This window comes from Pristis pectinata, chromosome 3 (genome assembly GCF_009764475.1).
Source record: "Pristis pectinata isolate sPriPec2 chromosome 3, sPriPec2.1.pri, whole genome shotgun sequence".
In the NCBI taxonomy this organism is placed as follows: domain Eukaryota; kingdom Metazoa; phylum Chordata; class Chondrichthyes; order Rhinopristiformes; family Pristidae; genus Pristis; species Pristis pectinata.
The window spans coordinates 3,915,321-3,930,529 of record NC_067407.1 but is presented as its reverse complement, the minus strand read 5'-3'; the positions used below and the strand labels follow the sequence as shown (position 1 = coordinate 3,930,529).

The following is a 15,209-nucleotide window of genomic DNA, read 5'->3' as shown; positions in this document are numbered from 1 at the left end:
GAGTGTGTCTCCTCCCCCCTCTGCCCACTGAACTTCTCTATAGAGTCATGGTCCTGGTGCTTCTTGGTGTCCTCTTTACCAAGTGTCAGCACCTTGCTTTACCCAGTTTGGGATGAAAGGCCACTGCCCTGAAACATTCACTGTTTTCCTCTCCATGACCACTGCCTGACCTGCTGAGCCTTTCCAGCACCCACTGGATTACTTTAAGTAGCAGGCATTATTGCTTTGTAGGTAAACTTGTCGATACAGTTCCCAAACTACAATGAGATAAGTAAGCTGATGATCTGTTAAGTTGGTAATTGGTTTATTATTGTTACATGTACTGAGATACAGTGATTTTCCTGCCGTCCGTACAGATCATTTCACAACATCAGTACATTGAGGTAGTACAAGGGGAAAGCAAGAAAAGAACACAGAATAAAATGTTAAAGTTACAGAAAAAGTGCAGTGCAGGCAGACAATAAGGTGCAAGGGCCACGATGAGGTCAAGAGTCCATCTTTATTGTACTAGGGAACCGTTCAGTAGTCTGATAACAGCGGGATAGAAGCTGTCCTTGATCCTGGTGGTACCTGCTTTCAGGCTTTTGTATCTTCTGCCCGATGGGAGGAGGGAGAAGAGAAAGTGACTGGTGAAAAACACGACGATGCTGGAGGAACTCAGCAGGCCAGGCAGCATCCGTGGAGAAAAGCAGGTGGTCAATGTTTCAGGTCAGGACCCTTCTTCAGGACTGAAGATAGGAAAAGGGGAAGCCCAATATATAGGAGGGAAAAGCCGATGAGTGACAGGTGGACAAAAGAGGGGCGGCGGGGTGGGCACAGGGTGGTGATAGGTAGATGCAGGTAAGAGACAGTGATGGGCAGGTGTGGGGGAGGAGGGGAGAGCAGATCCAGTGGGGGGTGGGTGAAAGGTAAGGAGGGGGAGGAAAAAAAGAGGCTAGGAAAGGGAAGAAGAGAAGAAGCGTGGTGGGGGTGGGGATGGGGATTGTGGGGAAGGGGGGTGGGGATTACCTGAAGTGGGAGAATTCAATGTTCATGCTGTTGGGCTGCAAGGTTCCAAGATGGAAAATGAGGTGCTGTTCCTCCAGTTTGTGCTTGGAATTCTCCTGATATTCCAGTGATAATGTGGGAGGGGGAGTTGAAGTGACTGGCAACGGGGAGATGCAGATCGTGGTTATGGACAGAGCGCAGCTGTTCTGTGAAACGGTCACCTAGTCTGCGTTTGGGCTCACCAATGTAGAGGAGGCCACACTTGGAGCACTGAATGCAGATGATATTAAGGGTGGTGCAGGTGAATCTCTGTCTCACCTGAGAGGACTGTTTGGGTCCCTGGATGGAGGTGGTGTAGGGGCAGGTGTTGCACCTATGGCAGGGGCAGTGGAAAGTTCCCGGGGTGGGACCAGGATGGGTGGGGGGGGGGGGGGAAGGAGTGAAGGAGAGAGTCGTGGAGATAATGGTCCCTGGGAAAGGCAGAAAGGGGTAGGGAGGGGAAGATGTGCTTAGTGGTGGGGTCCTGTTGAAGATGGCGGAAGTGGTGGAGAATGATATGTTGGATAGATAGGCTGGTAGGATGAAATGTGAGGACAAGGGGGACTCTATCCCTGTTGGGTCTGGGAGGGGTGGGGGTGAAAATGGAGGTGCGGGAAATGGCAGAGGTACGGGTGCGAGCTCTCCCCTCCTCCCCCATACCTGCCTATCACTTTACCTGCATCTACCTATCACCACCCTGTGCCCACCCCGCCTCCCCTCTTTTGTCCACCAATCACTGCTCTGCTTTTCCCTCCTATATATTGGGCTTCCCCTTTTCCTATCTTCAGTCCTGAAGAAGGGTCCTGACCCGAAACGTTGACCGCCTGCTTTGCTCCACGGATGCTGCCTGGCCTGCTGAGTTCCTGCAGCATCATCGTGTTTTTCATCTGGATTCCAGCATCTGCAGTCCTTTGTTTCTCCAGAGAAAGTCACAGAGTGGGTGAGGTCTTTGATTATGTTGGCTGCTTTACCGAGGCAGTGAGAAGTGTAGACAGAGTCCATGGAGGGGAGGCTGGTTTCCGTGATGGACTGAGCTGTGCCCACACTCTCTGCAGTTTCTTATGGTCATGGGCAGAGCAGTTGCCCTATACATATACTTAAGAATAACATAAATTAAACATAAATTATACACAATTTTTACAAGAAAGAACACAATTAGAACAAAAAAATTCCATTTTAGTGCAAAGTGATCAAACTGGTCCTAGTGTTGCTATACTGAGGTAGTGATTAAGGTTGTGCCGGTTGGTTCAAGAACCGAATGGTTGAAGGGAAGTTGCTGTTCCTGAACCTGGTGGTGTGGGACTTCAGGCTTCTGTACCTCCTGCCCGATGGGAGCTGCAAGAAGATGGCACGGCCCGGATGGTGGGGATCTTTGATGATGGATGTTGCCTTCTTGAGGCAGCACCTCCTGTAGATAGTCCCAGTGGTGGGGAGGGCAGAGTCCGTGCTGAGCACCAATCACACATTTACACCAATCCCTTTTGATTCTCCCCACGTTCCCATCAACACCTCCCCACATTATAGTAAAGACACATGCGTTGGACTATTGTTTATTGACTACAGCTCTGCCTTCAATACAATAATTCAAAGCAAGCTTGTCACCAAACTCTGAGACCTAGGACTCAACACCTCCCTCTGTAACTGGATCCTTGACTTTCTAACAAACAGACCACAATCAGTGCGGATAGGCAGCAATACCTCTGGCAAGATTATTCTCAACACTGGTGCCCCACAAGGCTGCGTCTTCAGCCCTCTACTCTACTCCCTATACACTCACGACTGTGTGGCCAGATTCTGCTCTAACTCCATCTACAAGTTTGCAGATGATACCACCATTGTAGGCCGTATCTCAAATAGCGATGAGTCGGAGTACAGGAAAGAGATAGAGAGCTTAGTGGCATGGTGTCATGACAACAACCTTTCCCTCAATGTCAACAAAACAAAAGAGCTGGTCATGGACTTCAGGAAAGGGGGCGGTGTACATGCACCTGTCTACATCAATGGTGCTGAGGTCGAGAGGGTTGAGAGCTTCAAGTTCCTGGGAGTGAACATCACCAACAGCCTGTCCCAGTCAAATCACATAGATGCCACAGCCAAGAAAGCTCATCAGCGCCTCTGCTTCCTCAGGAGGCTAAAGAAATTTGGTTTGTCCCCTTTGACTCTCACCAACTTTTACCGATGCACCATAGAAAGCATCGTATCTGGATGTATCACGGCTTGGTACGGCAACTGCTCTGCCCAGGACCGCAAGAAGCTGCAGAGAGTTGTGGACAAAGCCCAGCACATCATGGACACCAGCCTCCCCTCCTTGGACTCTGTCTTTACCTCGTTGTCTTGGGGTACTAACTCAATGTAACTGCACTGTGTAATGAATTGACCTGTACGATTGGTTTGTAAGACAAGTTTTTCACTGTACCTCGGTGTAAGTGACAATAATAAACCAATACCAATACCAACTCAAGTGGTCTCTTACGCCCTCGGAGCAATTTACTGTGGCCATTTAACCTACCAATGAGATGTGGGAGGAAACCGGAGCACCCGGGGAAAACCCACACGGTCACAGGGAGAACGTGCAAACTCCACACAGACAGTGCCCGAGGTCAGGATCGAACCGGGGTTGCTGGAGCAGTGAGGCAGTGGTTCTGCCAACTGTACTACTGTTTGTTAATGAAGACAAACAAAGGACAAAATTCCCTAATTATCATACTTAACCTGGCAATGCCTCTGATAACTCTTTCCCTTTGACATCTATTTCAGCCCATCTCGTTTGGTAAATAAATTGGTAAATTGGTTTATTATTGTCACATGTACCGAGGTACAGTGAAAAACTTTGTTTTGCATGCCATCGTTTCATCACATCAGTGCATTGAGGTAGTACAAGGGAAAACAATAACAGAATGCAGAATAAAGTGTCACAGTTACAGAGAAAGTGCAGTGCAGGCAGACAATAGGTGCAAGGTCATAATGAGGCAGATTGTGAGGTCAGGAGTCCACCTTATCATACTGGGGACCGTTCAATAGTCTTATAACAGCGGGATAGAAGCTGTCCTTGAGCCTGGTGGTACGTGCTTTCAGGCTTTTGTATCTTCTGCCTGACGGGAGGCTGGGGTCTTTGATTATGTTGGCTGCTTTACCGAGGCAGCGAGAAGTGTAGACAGAGTCCATGGAAGGGATGTGTTTCCAGGTGGAATGCCCCAGTTTACATTGACCCTCCACTCCCCACATTCCCATCAAGTGAAAATGGTCAAAACTGACTTAATTTTCATGGTGGTTCTCTTTCAGGTCAGGACAAAGCAAGAACTGGAACTCAAAGTGAAGTTATTCGCCCCTCCCCATGTAGGTATAGTGACAGAATCGACACACACTGAATTCTCAAGCTTGTAAAGTCTTCTGCCATTTCTCTGATTGTAATTGGTGCTGTTCTAAACTTTCAGGCTCCCCAGCCAGAGCTGTACCTCCTACCCGGCATGGGATTGGTTGGCAGGAGACAACCAAGTGGCGTGTTGACGCCAGGAGCTCAGCAACGTCCTAAGGGAGTCTCAAAGTCCTATGTCTTACACCCGAGTCTGCCCTCGGAAGGCAGCGAGTCTTCAGGAGGTTGTAAGTCTTTTGGTTGTTCCTGCCAAGTGTGCGTGGCCAAGGAACTGGACAGGGACTGTGCCTACTTGACGGAGGAGGGACCTCAGAGTTCGAACCAAGAAGAAAACGTAGCAGGAGGAGTTCGGAAAGCTGAGACAATTCAGTGTGCAAGGACACCGGAAATAATTAGCACCAGCCTGCCTCTGCCTTGCAGACCTTCAAGTGCAAATTTAGAAAATGGGGATTTGAGGGAATGTAAAGGCAATGATTATTCCCGGGAGTTTGACAGGACAAAGAGTCCGGATGTGTACGCTGCTTGGGAGCAGGAATCATCACTTGGTAAAGACACAAAACAATCCCATCCGAAAATAGCAAGGAGTCAACAGGACAAGCATCAAGCACAGCAGAGGACAAAAGGTTCTGTGGCAAATGTTGGCACGGGAGAATGTGGGCTCTTGGTTTTCCGAGTGGATGCAGTCATGGTCATAGAGTAACACAGCACGGAAGCAGGCCCTTTGGCCCAACTTGTCCATGCCAATGATCGTGCCCACCAAACAAGACCCATTTGCCTGCATATCCCTCTAAACCTCTCATGGAATGTGGAACAGTACAGCACAGGAACAAGCCCTTCAGCCCACAATGTTGTGCCAAACTAATTAAACTAGTAATTAAATACCGACCTAAACTAATCCCTTCTGCCTACACAATGTCCATGTCCTTCCATTCTCTCCTACTCACATACTTATCCAAATGTCTTTTAAATGTTATTCTACCTGCCTCAACCACTTCCTCTGGTAGCTCGTTCCGTATACCCACCACCCTCTGTGTGAAGAAGTTGCCCCTCAGGTCCCTTTTAAATCTTTCACCGCTCACCTTAAACCCATGCCCTCTAGTTTTAAGTTCCCCTTCCCTGGAAAAAGACTGTGTGCATTCACCCTAACTGTGCCCCTCATGATGTTATATACCTCTATAATGTCACCTCTCAGTCCAAGGAATCAAGTCCAAAGCCTGCCCGACCTCTGCCTATAACTCAGGCCCTCACGTCCTGGCAGCATCCTCATAAATCTTCTCTGCACTCTTTCCAGTTTAACCACATCTTTCCTATAACAGGACGACCAAAAATGTACACAGTGCTCCAAGTGCGGTCTCACCATGTCTTGTACAACTGTGACATAATGTCCCAACTTCTATACTCAGTGCCCTGAATGATGAAGGCCAGCGTGCTAAACGCTTTCTTCACCAACCTGTCTTCCCAGTCATAGAGTTGTACAGCATGGAAAAAGGGCCTTCAGCCCATACTTGTCCATGCCGACCAAGATGTATATTCAAGCTAATCCCACTTCCCAGCACTTGGTCCGTATCCCTCTAAACTCCTGTCATCCATATACCTGTCCACATACTTCTTAAATGTATCTAATGTAGCTGCCTCACCCACTCCCGCTGGCAGCTGGGTCCATATATCTACCACCCGCTGTGTAAAAAAGTTGCCCCTCATGTTCTTATTAAACCTTTCACCTCTAACCTTAAAACTATGTCCTCTAGTTTATGGTTCTCCAACTCTGGAAAAAAGATCGCTCAGCCTATCTTCGCTCCTCATGATTTTATATGCCTCTATGAGATCACCCCTCAAGTGTCCTATACTCCAAGAAGTAAAGTCCCAGCCTGTCCAACCTCTCCCCATAACTCAGTCCCTCGAGTCCTGGCAACATCCTTGTAAATGTGTTTTGCACTCTTTCCAGTTTAATCATCTCCTTCCTCTAATAGGACAACCAAAACTGAACACAATGCTCCAAGTGTGGCCTCACCAACGTCATGTAAGTCATGTAATTTCTAACTCCCTGCTTGGGCTTTTCACTTGAAATTTTTTAAAACCTGTTTTTTCTGCAAGTGATCATCATTAAAAGAATTTCAGAGCCATAGCTGGGGACCAGAAATGGCAGCGATAGCTGAGTTCATTGTTGCTGGGGGCTCCTGGTAAGTTTTCTGAATGGGTGAGTTTGTCCACAAGGAAATAGTCGCAGGAGTAGACCATCTGGCGTCTCAGACCCTCTCCACCATTCAGTATGATCGTAGCTGATGTGCTCCAGGCCTAAACTCCTCTGAAAGTCTCCCGTTGCCCCCAATTTCACGAACTTTCAAAAAATTATCTATCAGTCAGGGCACTTGAGTATAGGAGTTGGGACAGTATGTTGCAGTTGTACAAGTCGTTGGTGAGGCCGCACTTGGAGCACTGTGTACAGTTTTGGTCACCCTGCTATAGGAAAGACGTTATTAAACTGGAAAGAGTGCAGAAAAGATTTACGAGGATGTTGCGACGACTGGACGGACTGAGTTATAAGGAGAGGTTGGACAGGTTAGGTCATTCTTTGGAACGTAGGAGATTGAGGGGTGACCTTATAGAGGTGCATAAAATCATGAAGGGTATAAAGAGGGTGAACACACAGAGTCTTTTTCCCGGAACGGGAACTAAAAGTTAGAGGATATAGGTTTAAGATAAGATAAGATATCTTTATTAGTCACATGTACATTGAAGCACACAGTGCAATGCATCTTTTGCGTAGAGTGTTCTGGGGGCAGCCCACAAATGTCACCACCTTTCCGGCGCCAACGTAGCACGCCCACAACTCCCTAACCCGTACGTCTTTGGAATGTGGGAGGAAACTGGAGCACCCGGAGGAAACCCACGCAGACACGGGGAGAACGTACAAACTCCTTACAGACAGTGGCCGGTATTGAACCTGGGTCGCTGGCGCTGTAATAGCGTTACGCTAACCGCTACACTAAGGTGGGAGGTGGAAGATTTAAAAGGGACCTGAGGGGCAACTTCTGCATGCAGAGGGTGGTGTGTACATGGAATGAGTTGCCAGAGGAAGTGGTTGAGGCAGGTACATGGATAGGAGGGGTTTAGAGGGATAGGGGCCAAACGTAAGCAGATGGGCCTAGCTTGGTGGGCACCATGGTCAGCATGGATGAGCTGGGCCGAAGGGCCTGTTTCCATGCTGTATTATTTTATGACTCCCTAAATACCTCTAATTATCTAGCATCTATAACCCTCCAGCACAGAGAACTCCAAGGGATCCAGGGAGCAGCTGTTTGACAACCCCAATAAGCATGTATTTCTTTTTCTAACTATTGTTAAATAATACTTCGCTATCATGTCAAATCCTTTAGTAATTTTCATCAGATGTGTACATAGGAGACGGCAGAATGGTCAGCGAGCAACTGATCCAGGAATCCAGAGACTGAACTCACAGTTTTGTGACAAACCCTGTCGCAGCAGTTTGGGAATGTAAATTGATTCTGGAATTCGAATGCTAGCCTGGTTTGATCCTGTCCTCCGGTGCTGTCTGTGTGGAGTTTGCATGTTCTCCCTGTGACCTTGTGGGTTTCTCCCGGGTGCTCCCGTTTCCTCCCACATCCCAAAGCCTTGAGGGTTGACAGGTTAATGGGCTGCTGTAAACTGGCCCAATGTCCTGAGGCAGGGTCTCGACCCGAAATGTCAACAATTCCTTTCCCTCCAGAGATGCTGCCCGACCCGTTGAGTTAGAACACGGAACACAGAACAGTACAGCACAGGAACAGGCCCTTCGGCCCACAATGTCTGTGCTGAACATGATGCCAGTTAAACTAGTCCCTTCTGCCTGCACGTGGTCCTCCGGCTGTTTGTATTTTGCTTCAGATTACAGCATCTGTGATCTCTTGTGTCTCTGACTGTAAATTGTCCCTAATGTGTAGGTGCATGGTAGAAACTGCCAGAGCGATTGAATTTAAGAGCAGGGAGGTTATTCTGCAACTGTACAGGGTACTGGTGAGGCCGCACCTGGAGTACTGTGTGCAGTTCTGGTCTCCTTACTTGAGAAAAGATTGGTATTGGTATTGGTTTATTATTGTCGCGTACCGAGGTACAGTGAAAAACTTGTCTTGCATACCGATCGTACAGGTCAATTCATTACACAGCGCAGTTACATTGTGTTAGTACAGAGTGCATTGAGGTAGTACAGGTAAAAACAATAACAGTACAGAGTAAAGTGTCACAGCTACAGAGAAAGTGCAGTGCAGTAAGGTGCAAGATCACAACAAGGTAGTTTGTGAGGTCAGAGTCCATCTCATTGTATAAGGGAACCGTTCAATAGTTTCGGGAGTCGGGTCCGCTTCACAGTCGTTCCTGGAGGTCGGATGATCGCCAGCCCTGTAAGAAGATTTAAAAGAACATTATTAGTAATAGTAAGTGACATAGAATTTAAATTTGAAAGTGTAGAACGATTATAGTAAGGGTAATGAGTAGATCTGTAGACAGCAGCTTGCAATGAGTCGCCACGCTCCAGCACCAACTTGCATCATTGCAGGCGATGCAGAGGAGGTTCACCAGGTTGATTCCGGGGATGAGGGGGTTAGCCTGTGAGGAGAGATTGAGTCGCCTGGGACTATACTCGCTGGAATTCAGAACAAATGAGAGGGGATCTTATAGAAACATAAAATTATGAAAGGGACAGATAATATAGAGGCAGGAAGGTTGTTTCCACTGGTAGGTGAGACTAGAACATAGCCTCAAGATTCGGGGGCGTAGATTTAGGATGATGAGGAGAAACTGCTTTTCCCAGAGAGTAGTGAATTTGTGGAATTCTCTGCCCAGGGAAGCAGTAGAGGTTACCTCATTAAATATATTTAAGACACAGTTAGATAGATTTTTGCACAGTAGGGGAATTAAGGGTTATGGGGAAAAGGCAGATAGGTGGATCTGAGTCCACTGCCAGATCAGATGGCCTCCTCCTGCTCTTATTACTTATGTTCTTATGTAACTGGAGCGAGTTGATGGGAATGAGAGGAGAATAAAATGGGATCAGTTATTGAGTACCCTAAATAGGTGCTTGATGGTCAGTGCAGGCTTGGTGGACGAAGGGGTCTGTTTCTGGGCCATAGGTATAGCAGGAAATAGTGGAAAAAAGGCATCTGTTTCACTAATGTCCTTTGGGGAAGGGAATCTTACCGTGTCTGGCTGCCCGCTCCATTGGAATATGAGTTAGCCTTGCTGGTTACCCAGACATTGTGGGCCAAAGGGCCTGTTCCTGTGCGGAACTGTTCTGTGTTCTAACTCAGCGGGTCGGGCAGCATTTGTGTGGGGAAAGGAATTGTCGATGTTTTGGGTCGAGACCCTTCATCAGGACATTGGGGCAGTTCACAGCGGCCAATTAACCTGTCAACCCGCATGTCTCTGGGACTTGGGAGGAAACCAGGCGAAACCCACAAAGTCACAGGGAGAACGTGCAAACTCCACACAGACAGCGCCGGAGGTTGGGATCAAACCCTGCTTGCATTCTAACTTGAGGATGGATAGTAAATGCTGGCCTTTTTCCTCGGTGCGACCCTACACCTCTGACTCCCTGTGATGTAAAACAGAACATAATGTCCTGTGGGACATCACTCACCTCCTCCCACCTCACTTAATACTAATTATACCAAGCAAGCTTCCGAAGTACGATCCAACCATTTCCAAAGCTTCTGATCCAGAAAGATGCAAGTTCCAAGTTGGGATTATCTGGCTCGGAACTGTAGCATTAGTAGGGGGTTGGGAGTTGGAAGGTTAATTTCATCTCCCTAGCTGGGCAGGACATTGACGCTCGATGTAGGATTTGTCTGGTTTTCCTAAGCTACCGATTTTCTGGGAAAGGAGGGCCAAAGGCACAAGCCTTCCACCCAGAAACGAGATGGGCGGAAATACATTCCTTAGGGAGTGAGCTATCTGAAGCATTGCCAGGTAAGTATGATAATTGGGAAGCTCTTCACTTTTTATTAAGAAGCAGGAGCACAGTTCGTAGAGCCGCTGCCTCACAGCTCCAGCACCCCGACCCTGACCTCCGGCGCTGTCTGTGTGGAGTTTGCACGTTGTCCCTGCAACCTTGTGGGTCTCCCTTGAGTGCTCCGGATTCCTCCCACATCCCAAAGCCGGGTGGTTCGGTAGGTTAATTGGCTGCTGTAAATTGGTCCCACTGTGTAGGTGAGGGGTAGAATCTGGATGGGGAGAGGTTGTGGGAATGTGGGATTAATGTACGTGGTGCTTAATAGTTAGCACAGACTCAAAGGGCCAAATGGCCTGTCTCCGTGCTGTATGACTCTATGAAATAATCTTCCATTTAAATAGTGATTTTGGTCTCCATAAGATATTACACAAAGCATCACAATTATTTCTTCTGAAGATTGCATACCCATATATATATATATACAAACACTCAGAAATTTGCATGCAATGGGGTCTCAGACTGCTGAATTTGAGGGATAACTGTTGCCCAGGCTACCCGGAGAGCTTCCTTGCTCCTGGAGTTGAAAAGTGGTGGGGATGGTTTGAAACAAGTTGGGTTGCGGGCTCTGGTTGGAGGTGTCTTCATGAGATTTCCTGCCTCCAGTTTCACCCACTTCCACACCCATGATCTTGAACCGACTGCAGATTAAAGTATCCCATGCAATTACCCTCTTTTGGGTGCCCTGACCTCGACGTGACCAAAGATGGCACATCAGGCTGAATAGGCAGGTGGAGATTTTGTTATAAATCTCCACAACAGGTATGGTAGTGTAAAGGTTAGCGTAATGCTTTACAGCTCCAGTGACCCGGGTTCAATTCCGGCTGCTGTCTGTAAGAAGTTTGTACGTTCTCCCCGTGTCTGCGTGGGTTTCCTCCGGGTGCTCCGGTTTCCTCCCACATTCCAAAGACGTACGGGTTAGGAAGTTGTGGGCATGTTATGTTGGTGCCGGAAGCTGGCGACACTTGTGGGCTGCCCCCAGAACACTCTCCACAAAAGATGCATTTCACTGTGTGTTTCGATGTACATGTGACTAATAAAGAGATCTTATCCTCAACGATATCTGGTGCTCAGAACATCCTGACTAAGATGGGAGTGGGACCAGCCTGACAGTTTGAAAAAGATGTTAAATAATTGTACGAAGACACTTTGACTTTCCTTTTATTGTAAGTGGACTTTTTATAGATGCTTCTTCCGTGGGAGGTGGACAGATGTCTATTCCTTCAGTTTTAAAGGAGAGCAGGATTCACAGCAATAACACAATGGATTCAGGAATTCCGGAATCACTGGATGACAGGGATTTGGAATACTTTGAAAATCAAAGAAAGAAAAGGTATCTTTAAGTAGAAACTCCATCACTGAGAAATGTATGCAAAGTTACGAGAGGCAGAGATAGAGTAGATAGCCACAGTAGGGGTGTCTAACACTAAAGTGGTTTAATGGGGATCTGAGGGGTAAATTTTTCACACGGGGTAGTTGGTGTCTGGAATGAGCTGGCAGAGGAGGCGGTGGAGGCAGGAACAGTGACAACATTGAAGGGGCATCTGGACAGGTACTTGAATGAGTGGAGTATAGAGGGATGTGGAATTGATGCAGGCAGGCGGGATTGGTGTAGAGAGGGGTGCTGCTCAGCATAGACGCAGTGGGCTGGAGAGCCTGTTCCTCTGCTATACAACTCTTTGAAAGTTTTCTATCTTTAGTTGATCTGCCACTCATAAACTATCTTCCAGTTCCTCCTAGACTTTTTTGTTCCTATTTGGGGATGTTGCCAGCATTTATAGAACATAGAACAGTACAACACAATACAGGCCTTTCGGCCCATGATGTTGTGCCGACCTTTAAACCTCACCTAAGACTATCGGACCCCTTCCCCCCACATACCCCTCTATTTTAAGTTCCTCCATGTGCTTATCAAGCAATCTCTTGAATTTGACCAATGTACCTGCCTCCACCACCACCCCAGGCAGCGCATTCCATGCCCCAACTAGAGTAAAAAAAAACCTTCCTCTTTCTTGATATCTACATACTCTAGAACATTACCCTTACCAACACTGTCCTCAGCATCACCAAGGCCCCTCTCCTTGGTGAATACTGAAGAGGAGCATTCATTGAGGACCTCACCCACTTTCACAGCTTCCAGGCAGATCTTCCCATCTTTATCCCTAGTCGGTCCTACCTTTACTCCTGCCATCCTTTTGCTCTTCACATAAGTGAAAAATGCCTTGGGGTTTTCCTTAACCCTACTCGCCAAGGCCTTTTCATGTCCCCTTCTTGCTCTCCTCAGCCCCTTCCTAAGTTTCTTCCTTGCTACCCTATATTCCTCAAGAGACCTATCTGATCCTTGCTGCCTAAACTTTATGTATGCTGCCTTCTTTAGTGGACTTCTTCCACTGACCTATCCCTCTGGTTCCCAGCCCCCTTGAAAACTAGCTTTAACCCTGCCGAACCACTCTAGCAAACCTGCCTGCAAGGATATTGGTCCCCCTCGAGTTCAGGTGTAACCTATCCAATCTGTACAGGTCCCACCTTCCCCAGAAGAGATCCCAATGATCCAAAAATCTAAAACCTTGCCCCCTGCACCAACTCCTCAGCCACGCATTCATCTGCCATCTCCTCCTATTCTCACCTTCACTATCACGTGGCACTGGCAGCAATCACGAGATTGCTACCCTTGAGGTCCTGTTCTTCAGCCTTCTGCCTAGCTCCCTAAACTCACTTTTCAGGACCTCATCCCTCTTTTTACCTGTTGTTGGTACCAACATGTACCACAACTTCTGGCTGCTTTCCCTCTTGCACAAGAATGCTGTGGACCTGATCAGGGACATCCTGGACCCTGGCACCTGGGAGGCAACATACCATGCAGGATTCTCACTGATGTCCATCCCTAACTGTCCTTGAGAAGGTAGTAGTGAGCCACTTTCTTGAACTGCTGCAGGCTGTGTGGTGAAGGTGTCCCCAGAGTTCTGCAGGAGAGGTTGATTGGTAAATTGGTTTATTATTGTCACATGTACCGAGGTACAGTGAAAAACTTTGTCCTGCATGCCATCCATACAGATCATTTCATCACATCAGTACATTGAGGTAGTGCAAGGGAAAACAATAACAGAATGCAGAATAAAGTGCTACAGTGACAGAGAAAGTGCAGAGCAGGCAGACAATAAGGTGCAAGGTCATAACGAGGTAGATTGTGAGGTCAAGATTCCATCTTGAAGGTCCGTTCAATTGGTATTTAGACCTAACAACAATGAGGGAAATCCCAAGTCAGATGGTACATGACTTGGGGAGGGAACTCTGCTGGTGTCAGTGTTTTCCCCACCCATGCCACCCTCATCCTTGGTGACAGAGCTTGTGGCTTTAAGAGGTGCTGTCAGAGTAACATGGGTGAGTAACTGCGGAGTCACACAGCATGGAAACAGGCCCTTCAGCCCAACTGGTCCATGCCGACCAAGATGCCCATCTAAGCTAGTCCAATTTGGCCCATCTCCCTCTAAACCTTTCCTATCCATGAACCTGTCCAAATGTCTTTTAAATGGTAATGTACCTGCCTCCGCCACTTCCTCTGGCAGCTCGTTCTACATACTGACCACTCTCTGGGTGAAGAAGTTCCTCTTAAATCTCTCCCCTCTCACCCTAAACCTATGCCCTCTAGTGTTTGATTCCTCAGCCCTGGGATATTTTGTGGATGGATCACACTGCAGGTATATTGCACTGGTGATGGGTGAGAGATAATTTTGGGTGGTGGATGGGGTGCCAAGAAAACTGATTGACAAACCGTTGTAATTTTTCTTTGCAGTCAGCAAGTGAGTCAAGGTTCAGAATCTAGAAATGTTGGACAAGAGACCAGCCAGGTACTGTAATTTTATGTAATTGGTTTCCTGTGTAATTTCAGTGTTGTTCAAAGCTGGATTCTCCTCTCTTGTTACTTAATTCTAGTAAAGTTAAAAGTTTAAAGCTTAAAGTCACATGTGTGTCCATGTGTGCACAGGTGCAATGAAAAACTTACTTGCAGCAGCATCACAGACACATAGCATCAGTTAAGCAGCATTCACAAGAAAAACATAAATTAAACATAAATTATACACAATTTTTACAAGAAGAAAACACAATTAGAAAAAGCAAGGTCCATTTTATTGCAAAGTGATCAGAGTGGTCACGGTGTTGCTAAACTGTAGTGATTAGGGTTGTGCCGGTTGGTTCAAGAACTGAATGGTTGAAGGGAAGTAGCTGCTCCTGAACCTGGTGGTGTGGGACTTCAGGCTTCTGTACCTCCTGCCCGATGGGAGCTGCGAGAAGATGGCACAGCCTGGGTGGTGGGGATCTTTGATGATGGATGTTGCCTTCTTGAGGCAGCACCTCCTGTAGATACTCCCAATGGTGGGGAGGGGTGTGCCCGTGATGTACTGGGCAGAGTGCACTACTCTCTGCAGTTCCTGACGTTCCCAATATGCAGGTCAGTTGGGAATCGAGCAGTTCAAATATTCAAGGAACTGAACTAAACCCTCTCCCAAGTTGGAAGCTCCCATCGGATTGGGTGCATCACCAATTTTATGTACCCGGTCGCATCAGATTCCTGGAGGAATAGGAATTAGTTTATTATTGTCACATATACCAAGATACAACTTGGTTTTGCATGCCATCCATACAGATCATTTCAAAACATACATATATTGAGGTAGTACAAGGGAAAACAATAACAGAATGCAGAATAAAGTGTTACAGTTACAGAGAAAGTGCAGTGCAGGCAGACAATAAGGTGCAAAGTCAGAATGAGTTAGATTGTCCACAGTCCGTCTTTAACTTGCCCATCCC

The 15,209-nt window shown here is 47.3% G+C and overlaps 1 protein-coding gene across 1 annotated transcript in view; it reads left to right on the top strand.

Annotated features, from left to right (window-relative positions):
• The window catches only part of spata1 (spermatogenesis associated 1), a 44,884-nt gene that overhangs the window by 13,288 nt on the left and 16,387 nt on the right, over positions 1-15,209 (top strand). Inside the window, exons 4-6 of the mRNA XM_052013164.1 lie at positions 4,309-4,362; positions 4,461-5,095; positions 14,194-14,248. Of these exons, the coding sequence (XP_051869124.1) occupies positions 4,309-4,362; positions 4,461-5,095; positions 14,194-14,248 (744 nt within the window). The remainder of the gene's footprint in view (positions 1-4,308; positions 4,363-4,460; positions 5,096-14,193; positions 14,249-15,209) is intronic.